This window comes from Poeciliopsis prolifica, unplaced genomic scaffold, assembly GCF_027474105.1.
Source record: "Poeciliopsis prolifica strain line A6 unplaced genomic scaffold, Auburn_PproV2 SCAFFOLD006, whole genome shotgun sequence".
Taxonomy (NCBI): domain Eukaryota; kingdom Metazoa; phylum Chordata; class Actinopteri; order Cyprinodontiformes; family Poeciliidae; genus Poeciliopsis; species Poeciliopsis prolifica.
The window spans coordinates 3,821,469-3,836,565 of NW_026562381.1; the positions used below are offsets into that span (position 1 = coordinate 3,821,469).

General features: G+C 41.5%; 2 protein-coding genes across 5 annotated transcripts in view; one reads left to right on the forward strand and one right to left on the reverse strand.

Moving 5' to 3' along the window:
- LOC129360379 (39S ribosomal protein L11, mitochondrial-like) overlaps positions 1 to 15,097 on the forward strand; it is an 83,142-nt gene that overhangs the window by 49,198 nt on the left and 18,847 nt on the right. The gene's annotated exons all lie outside the window — the stretch shown is intronic.
- On the reverse strand, positions 2,412 to 14,141 carry LOC129360372 (transmembrane protein 121-like). Of its 2 annotated transcripts, XR_008606028.1 has the most exons (3): positions 13,526 to 14,141; positions 6,336 to 7,679; positions 2,412 to 3,486 (listed from the first exon to the last, which is right to left on the reverse strand). XR_008606028.1 is itself a non-coding variant. In XM_055030546.1 (2 exons), the coding sequence occupies exon 2, from the start codon at positions 7,675 to 7,677 to the stop codon at positions 6,622 to 6,624; it is 1,056 nt and encodes a 351-aa protein (XP_054886521.1). In that variant the 5' UTR covers positions 7,678 to 7,679; positions 13,526 to 14,141; the 3' UTR covers positions 6,244 to 6,621. The 2 variants fall into 2 exon arrangements, 1 of the variants encoding a protein (XP_054886521.1); XM_055030546.1 differs by lacking the exon at positions 2,412 to 3,486 and having other exon boundaries at positions 6,244 to 7,679.

The following is a 15,097-nucleotide window of genomic DNA, read 5'->3' on the forward strand; positions in this document are numbered from 1 at the left end:
TTTCTTCTTGTTAGTTTAGCGATAATCTGATAATAATTTCCTCCTGATGAGTTTTAGATCCTTAGCATTCGGAGGCGTCATTTCATCAATCAAAGCTTTGCAGCGTTTTGATGAATCTGAGTCGACAGAAATCCTGTAGCAGCTTCAGGATTCATCTGGTCGTTTCTGCTTTCCATCATTAATAAACATGAGGAACAGGAAGCCGTGCAGGACGGCTGCTCCGCTTCACATTGTTCTACAGATTAGAGGTTATGCATCCGATCATGAGTCAGACATTTCCCTTTATATTTACAATGTTTAGAGTGCAATTATTGTTTTAGGTTTAGAGTTTTGCCCTTTCTCTCCTCTTGTGAATTTCTCTCTTTATGTCTGTGTCCTGCTCTTCGTTTGCAGCTACAGTTTTTATTTTCCATTAGCAGGCCTCCTCTGTTATCTCTGCTTTTTATATTTTCAAGTTCACTTTTCTGCTCCTTTAAATTCCCTCAAGAAATACCAATCTCTGAATTAACAACAGCCTATTTTATTGTCTGATTACGAGATAAATAAACATTCAAGCCTGACAAGAGATTTTAAACTAAGCAAAGATTAAATAGTTTGTATTAGAAAGTCTGCAAAAATATATTCTAAAAGAAGGATTTCAGAGTGTGATTTTTAGTAATCAAAACAAATATTTAAAAACATATATATTAAATAAAAATTACATAATCAAGCTTTAGGGATTTAAAGTTTCTAAAATGAGTTTCACAAGTTTTACTTATGACTTTTCAGAGATTTTATCTGGTGATGCGTCGGAATAATCTAGTTACACTTAAAATACAATCTGTATTAGTGTTTACATCGATGTTAACTCTTGTGGAAGTTGGGAACGTAATCCTTCATCTTTCATTTGACTTTCTGTAAAAAAAAAAATCTTCTTTGTGAATTAAATTCTCAGAGATCAAAACCTTTAAACAACTTCAGGTTGGTGAAACAACTATAGAAATTTATTGCACGTTTTTTTTTTTCATTGGTCCCTACGGTAAATGTCACCGCTCCGTCTGAGACCTGCATTAGTATTCGTTCGCCCGCAGTATTGCGTTGCATATCAGATTCTTTTGCATCATCTCTTCTCTTAGAGTTTTTCTTTGAAGTTTTCTTCCCAAAGCAGTGGTGCTGACGGCGAGATGAATGATTTAGACATCTGTCCGTTAAATGTGGCCTCTCTGTGCAGATAGGTGCGTTTGAGCTCATATGCATCGGAGTAATGAGGTGATGCGCTTCGTCAGGAAGGACTCAGCGAAGCAGAACGAAGCCGTATGTTTGTTTAAAGGCTCCTCTCGTTGGAAACGTCATTGTTATCAGGATGCTGTGTCGTGGCTCTGTGCTCCAGCTCTAAATACACGAAGGAAGCAGCAGATAAATGGCAGTGGAGAGCCATTCTGCTTCGGGCAGCTGCCCCAGCCCTTTAATCTTAGCCATCCTCTTCTTCTCATTTTTTCTCCCTGGCTCTGACTAACCACCCCTGACAGGGAAGTGCAGAGAGGTAGACTCCCTGTCGGCTGCAGGGCAAATTTAAACAAACGAGAGAAATAAAAAGAGCGAACCGGAGACAAAAGGAGGAACTGACAGCTTTTGGAATAATTAGCACAATGGATAATAAGGAGGAGGGAGAGAAGAAAGCAAACAGAAGTGGCTTTTCTTGAAGAGCAACTCATGAGAGTGAGAGGAAAATGCTGAGCATCGTATCTGCAGCTTAACAGGTGTAACAAATTCTAGGAGGCAGTCATTTTCCGCGGCTGCTGCCCTTGCAGCCGGTGCTTTTAGTGTAATAGAAATATGAGAAGTTGCCCAACAGGGACTGCATGCGGAGTGCATGTGTTTGAAATGTAGAGCGAACAAAGGAGGGGGAGAGATGAAAGACAGAGGCTGCATGCTGTCTGCCAGGTTGGTTGTCCCTCTGAGGCTTCTCCCTGATCCGGAGTCAACGTCCCCGCAGTGACTCTAAATGAACAGAGCCTGCATTAGTCTTAATGCGTCCTCTGAAATCAAGCTTTAAAATGAGCACTTCCTGTTCAACAAAAAAAGGCCTCGCTTTCAATTAAAAGCTGTGAAAGCTGAGAAAAGAGAGCAGCAGGTGCATTCATAAAAAGAAAAGATGGCCCGCTTTTACTGCTGCCCTTAAAACACGGCCCTCATCACCTTCTGAGGCGTTAAAGACAGACGGATCCTCTGAGCCAGAAGATCTGGGCCGCCGGCGTGATAAACGACGGCTTTTCGCCTGATTTCACTCAGTCACATCTGAAAACTTCCTGCCGCTCCTGCTGGACTTTTATGGTGCAACAAATTATACAGATTTCTTCTTAACTGAGATCAAAATGCAGTTTTTAGATTCTGGTTTAATTTATTAACTGCCGCGAGAAGCTGGTGAAAGTTTGACCTGAATCATACATGTATGTAACCTTCTGGCATATTTTCTGTCATTATTGTGGAGTTTATCAATAAATCAATACATTTCCGCAACAAGGCAGTTCGAAGTGCTTTACATCATAAAAAAATAGTGAATAAAAGCAACAATTGAGAAAATCAGTTGCCAAACATTACATTTTGTCGAGTGCCATCATTAAAATCATCAATAAACATCAAATATGTTGATCAATGTTTCATTAATTATGGTTCAAAAGCAACACTAAACAGGTGGTTTTAGCCTTTCTTTAATGGAACTCAGCGTTTCCGCTGTTTTTCAGTTTTCTGGAAGTTTGTTCCAGATTTGTGGTGCATAGAAGTTGAATGAATTCTCTTCGTGTTTAGTTTTGGCTCGCAGTTAGAAATCATTTTGAAATAAAAGTGATCTAAAGCAAATAAAATAGGATGGATCAGTTTTGTTCTGTTGGATGTTGATATTTGTTTCCAAGCTACAGACTAAAAGATATTCCAGATATTAAGACTAGAAAACTACTAACAATGCATGGAGGGTTCCACCCCAAAACCAGCACCCTGAGGCTGAACACGAGCCGCAAGGAAGGAGGCAGAGGGCTAGTGAGTGTGAGAACCACTGTCCAGGACGAAACAACTAAGATCCATAGATACATCAGGGACAAAGCCTCTACAGACAATGTGCTCAGTGAATGTCTCCAGCCCTACCAAAGCTGTTTGAAAAATGTGATTAATCAGATAATTGATGATTTGCCAATGTTTTTAATGATTCGTTAACAAAATCAGAACAAATCTGTAACGCAGCTTTAGCTTTAAACCCAGTATTTATTCATCACAAACCCAAATGAAGTGTCAGCATCCGGTGGATATGAGACACTTTGTTTACTAGTTTTCACTCTGAATGTGCATCAGAACCCGGCTCACAGTTTTTGACCCAGTTCCACATGGTGCACCGAACGGGTGTGCCTCTCGTCGCTCCATGAGGAAACAAGGCACTTAACCGTACAGCAGCAGATGTCAACCCTGTGACGCCCAACGTCTCGATACATTTACAGATGAAAGGCTCCATCACTCCTGAAATAAAAAATGAAACCAAAACTTTCATCTTCAGAGATCAGAAGCTCCAACAAGCAAGTTTTTTTTTTTACTTCTTGTTTTTAAAAATGACTGACAGCCTCTGCGTTAAGTACAAATCACATCAAACGTGGTTTTAAAAAAACAGTAAAGGGATTACTCAATTCCTGTAAACAGCGTAGTAAAATACCGGCGTTTTGTGTGTTTCGGGTTCTGCTTGACGTGCAAACAGACTGAGAGACGCATCTTTCATTCTGACATCTTAGTTTTTCTATTTAAAGTCAGAGTTAAATGAGTTAGGATAATATTTCCACTACTTATTTCTTGTTTTGAAGGAGCCGGACTTCCTTGTCATGTTTTAAGGTGGTTCTGAAGTCTTACATGTTTTCATTAGACTTTGGCTGCTTTCTGACCCACTTTGTGTTTTTAAGGACGTTGAAATGGACAAACCAAAGCAGATGGATGGTTTCTGAATGTCCCTTGAAACATCTGAAAAAATAATCATTCAGTCATTAAGATTTTTAAAGAAATTCAACACATTTTAGGTCTTTAACTCAAGTCTTTGTGAGAGTAAACTTTTGAGCTAAAATCACTTCAGGGTCTCTGACTTATTATGCAAATCACAGCAAAGATGCAGCTTCAGATTTTGCCTGAACTAAATAACTCCTGGTTCCTCCAAAGTTTTATCCAGAGAGGAGGAACTGGAAGTGATTTCATTTAATCTTCCCTTTTTCTGGAGCAACGAACCCAATGGTGGGTTAAATGGACACCATGATCTGATGTCACACTCACTGACTGATAGACGAGGCCAGGAAGCCTTTCAGATAACTTGACAAACTTCCTGTTGTTGTACCATTATGTTTATATTTTATTTGTTGTTTTGTATTAATCAAAAAGTGACCAAATCCTTTAAAAAGAAGTGATTTTGATGCTGAAAACCAGTCACATACATCTTCAGGAAAAGGTTGAACGTGTTTAATTTCACCTCTTTATTCTGGCCGTGTGACAAGCCTGGTAGAAACGTGACAAAACTGGAGGTTTTATCGATTTCTTGTTTTTCTTTCCTTTTTTTAGCCCAATCACCTGCCAGTTCATGTGTGTAAGTTACTTGACTTTTTCCCTTAATGCTGAAATAAAGGTCAGCATTCAGAAGAGTTTGAAAGTTTCTCGACATGACCAAAATAAATCAGTGGCATTGAGATTAAAGGCTAAAGACTTGTTCTCTATTTAAGTATAAAAAATTTTACATTTTCTTGTTCTGATATTTAGCAGCTTGTTTTAAGTCAGTAGTAGTTTATCGTTGATGACAAGTACAAGTTCCACTTTAGATGTGCACGGAAAAATCGGCCCCGTTTTAGTTAATTTTGATCGGGCAATATTTGCATTTGAAGCCGATCTTATTCACCGATTTTGAAAGGTCTAGAAATCAATCACTGTCCTCTTTTAGTCCCACCAGGTCATGCCTCAACGTTTACGGTTAACAATCGTCACCCCACTGTTACCAACTCCGCAACTTTCTTGCTACATTTAACAGCATTTCAGGCAAAACAAAATCAGTATCAGACAAAATCAGTAGATCGGGCTTTTTAAATATCGGTAATCAATAACTGTCCACAAAACTGCTGTCACTCTCCCCCTAAATTATACTTTGATATAGATTAAAAAGTACTAGCACTTCAAGCCAGACAAGGTAAAACTAGTGCTTTTTCACCAATATGAAGGAATTATTGCTCTAAATCAAGCTTCTATACTTTCTGAAAAGTTACTTCTGGGTTGGTTTTGTCAGTAATACTTTATTTGAAAGGTTGTTCAAAAAAGCTGACATGTAATGAACCTGAAGGAATCTTCATGAATGTTTGTGATTGTCGTGAAGCGTCATTCGGTAAATAATGACACTTTTAATGTAATGTCACACTAAAGGTTTCATTAAAAGTGGCTTAATTTACTGAATGACAGGTGATGACTGCAGTCCTAAACATTCATGAAGACTCCTTCATGTTCATAACACGTCAGTCTATTCCAAACCCCTTCAAATGAAGAGTTACCCGTTTGTCTCATTTCAAACGTAATAAAATATTTGCACAGGAAGCTGGATCAAAAATACTTGGTTAAACTTTTTGGTTTTGCGGTTTGCATTCTAGAAGTTCTAAGATTCGCTAAAATAAGACACGATTGCTAAAAGTAAAAGTTTGTACTTCCATCCAGCATTCCTTCCCACTTCTTGTGGTGGTAATAAGCCCATAGGGGGTTCTGGAGCATTTCTGGGCCAGAAGGGAGATGGGTTCTGGGTCGGCCTGGGGGTTTTCGTCCAGTAAGACGTATCCAGAAACTTCAAAGTGATGAAGAGTTTCTGGATCAGCTGACTCGCTCAGATCTCATCAATGACTGGGGAAAATAAGTATTGAACACAGGCTGTTCCCAGTAAATATGTTCCTAATGGGCCCATTCACAAAATTTAATTACCTAACCAGGTAAACATCTCCTGGGTTAAACTTTACACTAAAACAATGAACCACAGTGCAGAAGGGTACAGTGGGAGTTTCTTCTTTTAGATGTTCAATCTCGCCTCTTTGGTACCGAAGGAAAAGAAAAATGAAGCATCACCTCGTCTCTGTATTCAATCTTTCTAATGTGGAATGACAGAAGATGCGTTTTGAAAGGTCACAGCACAGATTTTGGCAACTAATGATCCAGTTACTCCAAAAAACCGTAAAAATTCAACTTTGTTACTAACGGATATTTAACAAGAAGTAGAAATAAGTTTAAAAATATATTTGTCGAGAGGAAAGAGGACAACAAACAGAGAGGTAAGGCAGTTAAGCCTCCATTATACAACAGAGAGTACTCACTAGGCTTCAACATCTCTACAATACGCTTTACAGTCTGGCAGTGCTGTTCACAGTGTTGACTCTAAAAATGCACTCCCACAAATCACAACAATGCATTTCAAGTTGCTCCCAGCGCGATGTAATGCACGAACAGACGAGCGTGCCAAATGCATTTCCACAGCTTCACGTTTTGCCCGCCGCTGTTATCTGCTGGGAGGCGACGCCGGCTCTGGTCTGCTGGAGGGTTTGTAACGTCTCTGTGTGCGCACATACAGTATTTGCATGCATGCATGTTGGGTGTGATTCTCTACAGTTCATGGGAGATAAAAGACGGGCCCAGAGGGGTCGCCGTCGGCTCCAGGCTGACGTGGGACAGAGTGTGGCTTTGTGAGCGTGTTAGTGTGTGGAAATGAGCAGGAGGAGCTTTCCCCTGAGCCTGGCCCTCGTCCTGCTCTGAGTTCTGGCTCGGCGGCGCGGTGGAAGCTTCTGGTTCCGATCCAGGCGCGGTTCCGGCTCCTGAAGCGCCGCGCTCCTGCTTGTGTCTCTCCCATGCTGAGCTGAGCTTCACGGCCAGCGCCAATAAGTTTTTCCCTAGAAACACAGTCGACACGCGGGAGTCTCTGTACCACAGCATGCCGGTTCCCCGAAGAGCCAGGGTGAAAATGTTGATGGTGACCAAGCTGAGCCAGGGGTACAGAGCCTCCCGGCGGGGGCCCCTCTGCCCGGGCAGCCCGGTGGCGCCCAGCTCCGTTAGCGCCACGCACGGCAGCAGCAGCAAAAGCGCGTAGCAGTAGAAGAAGACCAGGCCTTCCGCCCAGATCGGCAGCCTCTGCTCAACCACGCCTCCAGACCCGCCCTGGGCTTCCCAAAGCCCCGCCTGCAGGTCCAGAACGTCCAGGAGGTCGACGACGACCCACAGGAGCCGGCTCCGGACTTCCTGCTTCCTGCGCTGAGGAGTCATATGATCAGCGCCGGTGAGGATGAGGAACAGGGAGGGCAGGCAGATGGACAGCAGCAGCGTCAGCGTCTTCCTGGCCAGCGGGTCGGGCGGCCGCCGCTCCTGCCTGTAGTTGTGGCAGACGAAGAAGAGCTTCAGCTGCAGCAGCGACAGGAAGAGGAACCACAAGGCGTTGGCGAAACCGCGGCGCGACGACTGCGCCTCGGAAACCACGCCGGCCGAGACGAAGCGCAGGGCGAGCAGGAAGCAGGCGTCTCCCAACAGCACCGTCACGTACTGCCACACGCTGGGTCCAGACATGCCGCGAGCTCCCAGCATGCTCTGCTCCAGCAGATAGAGGTCCACCACCGCCATCGTGCTCACCGTGACCAGGGTTGATACGCACACCTGGGGCGTGGGCACCATGCCTGGAACAGAGGCAGGACAGATGGCACGTTTACTGGTGTAGCTCATTTCTTTACATCATAAAAACACAAAGTCATACAAGCCATAGTTCCCACTGGTCTGAACAGGAAGCGATTCTGCGCCATCTTAGTAGGCATCTCAATATGGACAACCTGACCGTCCTCCTCAGGAGCCAGCTCTCTTCAGTATCTTCAGTCAGAGGCTTCTTCAGATTCATAGTAATCCAGACTGCTACAAGAGATCTTTCCTGCCAACAACCATCACCATATGCAGTCACTCTGAAGATTTTGAATTAAGGAGTTACAACAACGTTTAGTTTCCCTTTGGGATCAATGAAGTATTTTTGAATTGAATTGATTTGAAGTGCATGCATAATGAATAGCAGACCAACAAAAAGAAACTAATCTGTGGACACTATTGACCAATGTGTGAGAGAAAATGAGCAAGATGGCTGCTGTGGGGATCGACCCGTATGAGACGTACAAAAAAAATATGTCAATGGGACGAGCAGCTTCCTGCATCAAACTATGCCATAGTTTACTTCTTAGTAAGCACAAATGGAGGAGCTACAGGGATACAATCAATATTTAAACGGCTTTGTACAAACTCTTCATGTGAAAAACAATGTTCTGGTGACTGGCAGAGGAAGTATATGTCGTAAACATGTGGGCTACATGTCTGTGTTAGCTAGCAGATAAAAGCTACAGTAGCTTAGCTAGTTGGGCACTAAGTACTACTGTAAATATAGCCTGCTGAGGTGGCTGTCAGTTACAAAGTTCAGTGGAAGTCAGTCGTCACATGAGAACTATTGAGAAACTAACAAACATTACATTTTGATGATGAGTGGCATCATCAAAATCATCGCTACACGTCAGAAATGTTGGTGAACTTTTCATTGATTATTTAAAAGCAACTCTAACCAGGCGAGAGTCGGTCCTGATTTGAAGGAACTCTCTGTTTTTGATAGTTCTGCAGTTTTCAGGACGTTTGTTCCAGATTTGTGGTGCATATAAGCTGAATGCTGCTTTTCCAGAAGACCTGAGAGGTCTGGAAGGTTGCTTTAACAACGGCAGATCGTTAATGCGTTATGGCGCTAAACGGTTCAGTGATTTATAAACTAACAACAGTGTCTTAAAGTCTATTCTCTGAGCTACAGGGAGCCAGTGAAGGACGTTAGAACTGGTGTCATGTGCTCTATCTTCCTGGTTTTAGTCAGAACGCCAGCAGCAGCGTTCTGGATCTGCTGCAGCTGGAGGACTTTTTTTTGTTTTTTTTTTGTGAAGAAACTGTTGTGGTAATCAATGTGACTAAAGATAAACGCATGGATGAGTTTCTGTAGATCTTGTTGAGACATTAGTCCTCTAATTCTGGAAGTAATGTTTAATCGGTAGAAGACTGACTTTATAACCGTCGTTAGGTGTTTCTGAAGGTCCAGGTCAGAGTCCATCACTATGCTCAGATTTCGGAGCTGATCAATTCAGAATTTCTCATTTTTTCAGACGCCCATTTGTTCAAATTGGCTTTTCGTTTCAGTTTTATTGTGTTTTATTTCTGCGGTTTTATATTTTCTGTGGTTTTGCATCTTATTGCTTTATGTAAAGCATTGTGTGGTTTTCTGTTAAAGGTGCGATTAAAGTTTTACTTACTTCCATCTCTGCTGAGCTATCTGTTTTCCAGTAAAAGTGACAAATGTGCAGCACACGACGTGATTATTTTCCGGCATTATTTCTCAACCAACTGTAAACTACTTTGATGCCTGTTGCTATGGTTAAAGACGTTAGCTGCAGAGGAGAAGCAGTGAGCGCCCTTCATCTTTGGCCAGAGCAACACACTCTGGTGACTCAAGCTGGGAGGCCTATTAAACTGTTTATTTTATGTCTTTCCTCCACTGTTCTTTGAATTAAATACCCTTCATTTCCCATAAAGGACCCAAGATTGCTTCTTTTTGATTTGCAGATTTCTCCACAAGTTTCTACTTGTTTCTTTTTCAATGCTCAGCTCATTCATTATTAATTAATCACATTCAGGGGGAGCTAGGTGCCCTGTCAAAGCTTTTTCTTTGCCTCAATAGTCTGCCGTGTTTATTCTCATACCGCGCTGCAGACTTTAATCATTCCAAATCCCCCATCTCGCTTCAGATGAATATTGATAACTTGCTATTTGTTTGGAGACGCGCTCGTCTTGTGGCTTTGTGTACACTGCCGGGGTGACTGCACGGAGACAATGCCAATGCGGCTGAACAGGGAGGGTTCATCCTGCAATTTTGCAACAGCTCATAATGTGCATCAACCACCGACGGAATAAAAAACAGCATCGATCTGTGGGAGTGAGAAATGATCATTGACTTTACAGGACCGGTGTCTCTCTCTCTGTTGTGTTTGGTGTAAAAAAAAAAAAAGAGAGAAAAGCGCAGCAGCGCGGTTCGCTTTCTCTGTTCAGTGTCAACCCCTCAGCGGATCGATCGCATTGTCATATGAAATCATTACCGGTTTCAGTCGTGCCCTAACAGTTGATCGAGCTGCAGATTGTCAGTCTGCCAGTGAAAAACGTGTATTGATATCTTGCTGATGGAAGACACATCGCATCCCTAACTCCAAAGCGCTCCGCCGCCTTCCTGTCCTTCCTGAGTCATTGAAGACGACAGAAGATCCCCCGCTGGGAGGAAAAACCGAGAGTTTTACACATTGGTGCATGTGTGGATTAGGAAAGCTGTAAGTGAAAGATTAATAGGCCTTCTGGGCTGTCTGCATGGCTAATAAAGTGTTACTGCATGATGGTGATAGTTCATAAATAAGCTCAAGGGAAGAGGAGGTGATGAAGAAGTGAAAGTGACTTCCATCCACTTGAACGAGCCTGGCCTGAATTAATCCAAATTCATCTTTGAGATTCTCGTGGCATCACAGTATTTATGCAAAAACGTGATGGAACAGTTGTAATCTAAAACAGAGAAATTATTATTCAAACAGCTGCTATAATAACATCACTGATTAATACATCTATAGCAATGTTATATTTATTCATGTGGATGCTTCAGTGATGAATTACTACCTTTATTGTTACTGAGGACTGAAACGAGAAGAGATGCTTCTGCATTTCACTGGAAAAAAGTAAAAATGTTCTGCAGATTAGGGAAAATATCCTGAACCCTGTTGATTCGGTTTGCAAAGAAAAAATATGGTGTTTTTTTCTTTTTGAACACATTCAGAAGGTTTATGAAACTTTAATGCAACTTTAAAAAGTGACACTGAAACAGAAGGGGAAAAAAACTCTTCTGTATTAAATATTAAGTTTTAAGGTGATGGAAACCAAAACTTTACACGTCTTCCTGCTGGAAGATGATCCAAAACTGTATTTAAAGCAGGGTTATTTAATCACACAATCAAATAACTATGTTACCTCCAATTGTTATAAAAGTGAGTTGCTTTTCATAACATTTGGTGGAAAAATAGTCGCCACAAAACCTTTACATTTTCATAAAAAGCAGTCTGTTTGCACTTATTTCATTTAATTTGTTTTTAAATTAGTATAAACTGTCAAAAATGACATCATCAGTGATTAAGAGTCATTTGTTAATTAAATGCCACTATGTAGTAGTAAAACAGAAATCTGCAACTTTATGACTCAAAATGACACAAAAAAAAGAAAAACTAGTCTGCTGCTCCCAGAGTGACGTCCTTAGCAGTGCCAATCGGATCTGGTTCTGGTCAGAGTACAATGAAGGACAACCAGGACATTTTGAATTGAGGATTGAAACATCTGTAAATCCGGTCAGTGACATACAGGACATATAAGATTTAATGCAAAGTTTCTTTATGTGTATATATATACATATATATATATATATATATATATATATATATATATATAATATATATATATATATATATATATATATATATTATATATATATATATATAGTTTTTTTTTTTTGTTGTTTGTTTTGTTTTTTTGTTGTTGTTGTTTTATGTTTTGTTTGGGCTGAAAACTGTCCGTCGGATCTGGGACTGCTTGCCTCAGCTCAGCTGTTTAAGATGTGTAACTCTAAGCTTTCAAATTGTGGTTTGAAAACATTCACTTCCCAGCTGCGTTTTCATTGCAAATGTCTGCAAAACTTTCAGTTTGATGTAGAAAAAAAAAACGAAAACAATTTTTTTGCGGTTTCCATTAAATACAAAACAATTAAGTCAAACATGAACAAACATCCTGCAGCTACTTCCTGTCTTCTTCTTCATGGTTTCTGCCAGTGGTAACGTCCAGTTATTGATTGTGACTCGCTTGATGTGAAAAAAGTGTTTCCATTGCAGTTTTGCACAATAAATACCGCATCATAGCAACAAAACTTTATTAAAAAACAGTTTTTCTAAATTGCAGTGTGTCAATTAATTCAAAATGTCAAAAATCGTAACAAAATGGAGATGCAGCTGTTTTTAGTTTTAGAAATTTCTTCAAACTTTTGACACGTTCTGTCTTTTCAGCGAGGGAAACGTCTGGAGGCTTCATGTTGTTCTATCAACCTTCCAGACCTCTCAGGTCCATAATAACTGGAACATTGACCAAAATATTTGACGTGTATTGATGATTTTAATGGTGGCAGTTTGCAGAATGTAATGTTTTCTTTACTGATTTCTCAATTGTTGACTAAGAAACGTTTGTTTTTATGAGGTAAAGCACTTTGAGCCGCCTCATTGCTGAAATGTGGCTTACAAACTTGAGTGATTATTTTGGCTCATGTTGAGGAAAACACTCTAGTTGACCTGGACGTCATTCAGAGAACATTTGAAAGGAGGTATTGATAAAAATTTCAGCAAGTTTGGAAGCATAATCTTTTAAAATGTTGATATTGAAGAAGTTGGGATTATTACAGAAGGAAATCAAAGGCTGGGCTTTTCTAATGATCTAGAGTGACGGTAAAGGAGGACGGATCGGAAACCTCTCATTGGATATGACACCTTTTGTCTCTCAGCGGGTTGATTATCATCCCCTGAAACCTGAATGAATTTCCTGGCGGCCAATTGAGTGGATATTGGAATTTTAAATGTGTCTTGTGTTTTCTCGGGGAACAAGCCCAGCCTGGAGGGAGGTGTGGGTGCGGAGAAGTTCACAGCTTCTATTTGCTGCTAAGTTATTCCACCTGCAAATCCTCACCCTGGAAATCTGGAGATCTGTTTGTGTTTTTGCTCCCCTCCCATGTCTGCGCGGTGTAATTTATTCTGCTCTGACTGAGAGGCAGGTTTGACAACCCTCCTGTCCAGCCGGGCTCATCGGTAATGACCAAATTCATCATTCTTGCTGTCTGGGAAGTGACACGGCTGTTGACAAGGTGAGGCAGCCCATTTCACAGTAAGCATGAGTTACTGTGCGCTCGCAGGTAGCACTAAGAACCAGTTTCATCAACCTTGTGTTGTCTCTCTGTGTTGCATTGTTCAAGTAATCATCCAGAAAGCAACTAAAATCTCTGACAGAGATGAAGCGATGCTCCGGTTTCCCCACTTTCAGTCATTTTCTATTAATATCTGGTGACTCCCGAGTGGACAGAAAGAGCCATGTTGGAGCCAAGATTCATTTGTCTGCACCTGCAGTTTATCTCCATAAACAGCCACCGCTCGGCGTCCCCAAATTGCACAATTCAGCAACCACAGGTGGCTGAGGAGCATCAAGGGCATCGAGACAGCTAATAATTTAATAGAGCTCAATAAATCCTCCCTCCAGACCCAAATCCACATCAACAGATGTTTTAGAGTCACATTTCCCCCTCATTAGCCGCCTTGCAGCTTTGAGTTTTACAACATGTTATAAAAACGAACATAATAACTGTAAATAAATTAGAGAAAAGTGAGGTTGTAGTTACCCAAACCATTCGTATTGCACTTGGGCTCAATCGTCCTGGCGTGATTTAGAAGCGCAGTCGGGTGGCCAATAAGTGGATCCCCCCTCCCTCCTTCAGTGTCGATGATGAGCCGATAAAAGTGTCACTGTCCGGGTGAAGCTCCACCGAGAAGCCCCGCGATGAAGCTGCTGAGGAATTAAGAACAAAAACTCGTATCATAGTTCTAACATTTCCCCTCGTTTTCAGCGCAGATGTCTTCCTTCCCGGTTCGGCTCGGTTCTATACGCTCCGGGTTTGGGGTTTTTTTCCCTGCAGAGGCTCGATCTGGATCCGGATCTGCGAATGCTGTCGCCTCCCTGCAGTGTGGGGGTCTGTTAATCTTTTGACTTAGCAGCGGGGGAGGAGAAAAGGGAGGAGGAGGAGGGAGGAAGGCTCCTGCTGCTCCCGCTGCTCCGGCTGTGCGGAGCGGACTGGAAGTCGCTCAGAAGTGGAGCTTCATCAGCAGCAGCAGCATCATCCTCATCTGCGTTGGAGCGACGGAAATCTGCAAGGTGCGAGGCGAACTCCCGCACGCTGAGTTTTGGTCGTGGTGATTTGTAAGCAGGCTACGTGCTCAAAGCTCAGACCTCCCACCCTCCTTCAGTTCCTCCTCCTCCTTCTCCTCCTCCTCTTCCTCAGCTGTGGAAAGTTCAGCAGGAATGGAGGAATATTTCAGAGCAGCGTCTTGCAGTGAAATAATGAAAGCAGAGCGGCTCCTGCGTGAATGGGGAGCAAGCCGTGCATGTTGATGGTAACTGAGTTTCTCATTGAAATTAAAAAAATTAGATTTTTGTTTTAAAATTAATTCCAGTTGCAAAGAAAAAACTGGGACAGAAAATGTTTTTCTTATTATTATTTATTTATATTTTGTTGCATTTTTAATATCTTTGTATGAACATTTAAATTTGCGGTATGAAATTTTGATTATTATTATATTTTTTTACGTATTTGTTAAAAGTGTCACAATGTTGTGATATGAGACACATAATCTGTTCAAAGATCAAGCTCCTTTTGCTCTCAGAAGAAATTCACCACTCCGAACTAAAACCAACCAATCAGAGCCAGGAGTATCAGGTTGATTAACGCTGTCAATCAACCTCATCTACATGCTGCTAAATAAGTTACTGGTGGAAAAACAACTTGCTGTTACAGGAAAACTGTTTATCTGCCTTCATCGGTGGTTAAGCCAAATAGCCTTAATATTCAGACTATGCAAGCAGCAGTGTAGCAGAGAGCAAAAGGGGAATGTACAGGAGCACCACACGGAGAGTGATTGACAGCGCTAAAACCTGCCTCCTGGCTCTGATTAGTTGTTTCCAATTAGGACTGGAAGAATCCAGAGGAGATTGATTTCTTCACATATTTTGTTTTAGAAGCGAGTAAATAAAATATTTTAAATATCTGGGTATAGTTTTGATTGGCACATTGCACCCAATGCTACAGGTGGCTAACAAATGCTACTGGTTGGCATTTGGGCTAAAAAATAAAAAACAGCCATTTTTTGGCAATAAGTTTATGCTCTTGGTGTCTCGAAAACGAGCCATTTCAAAAAGC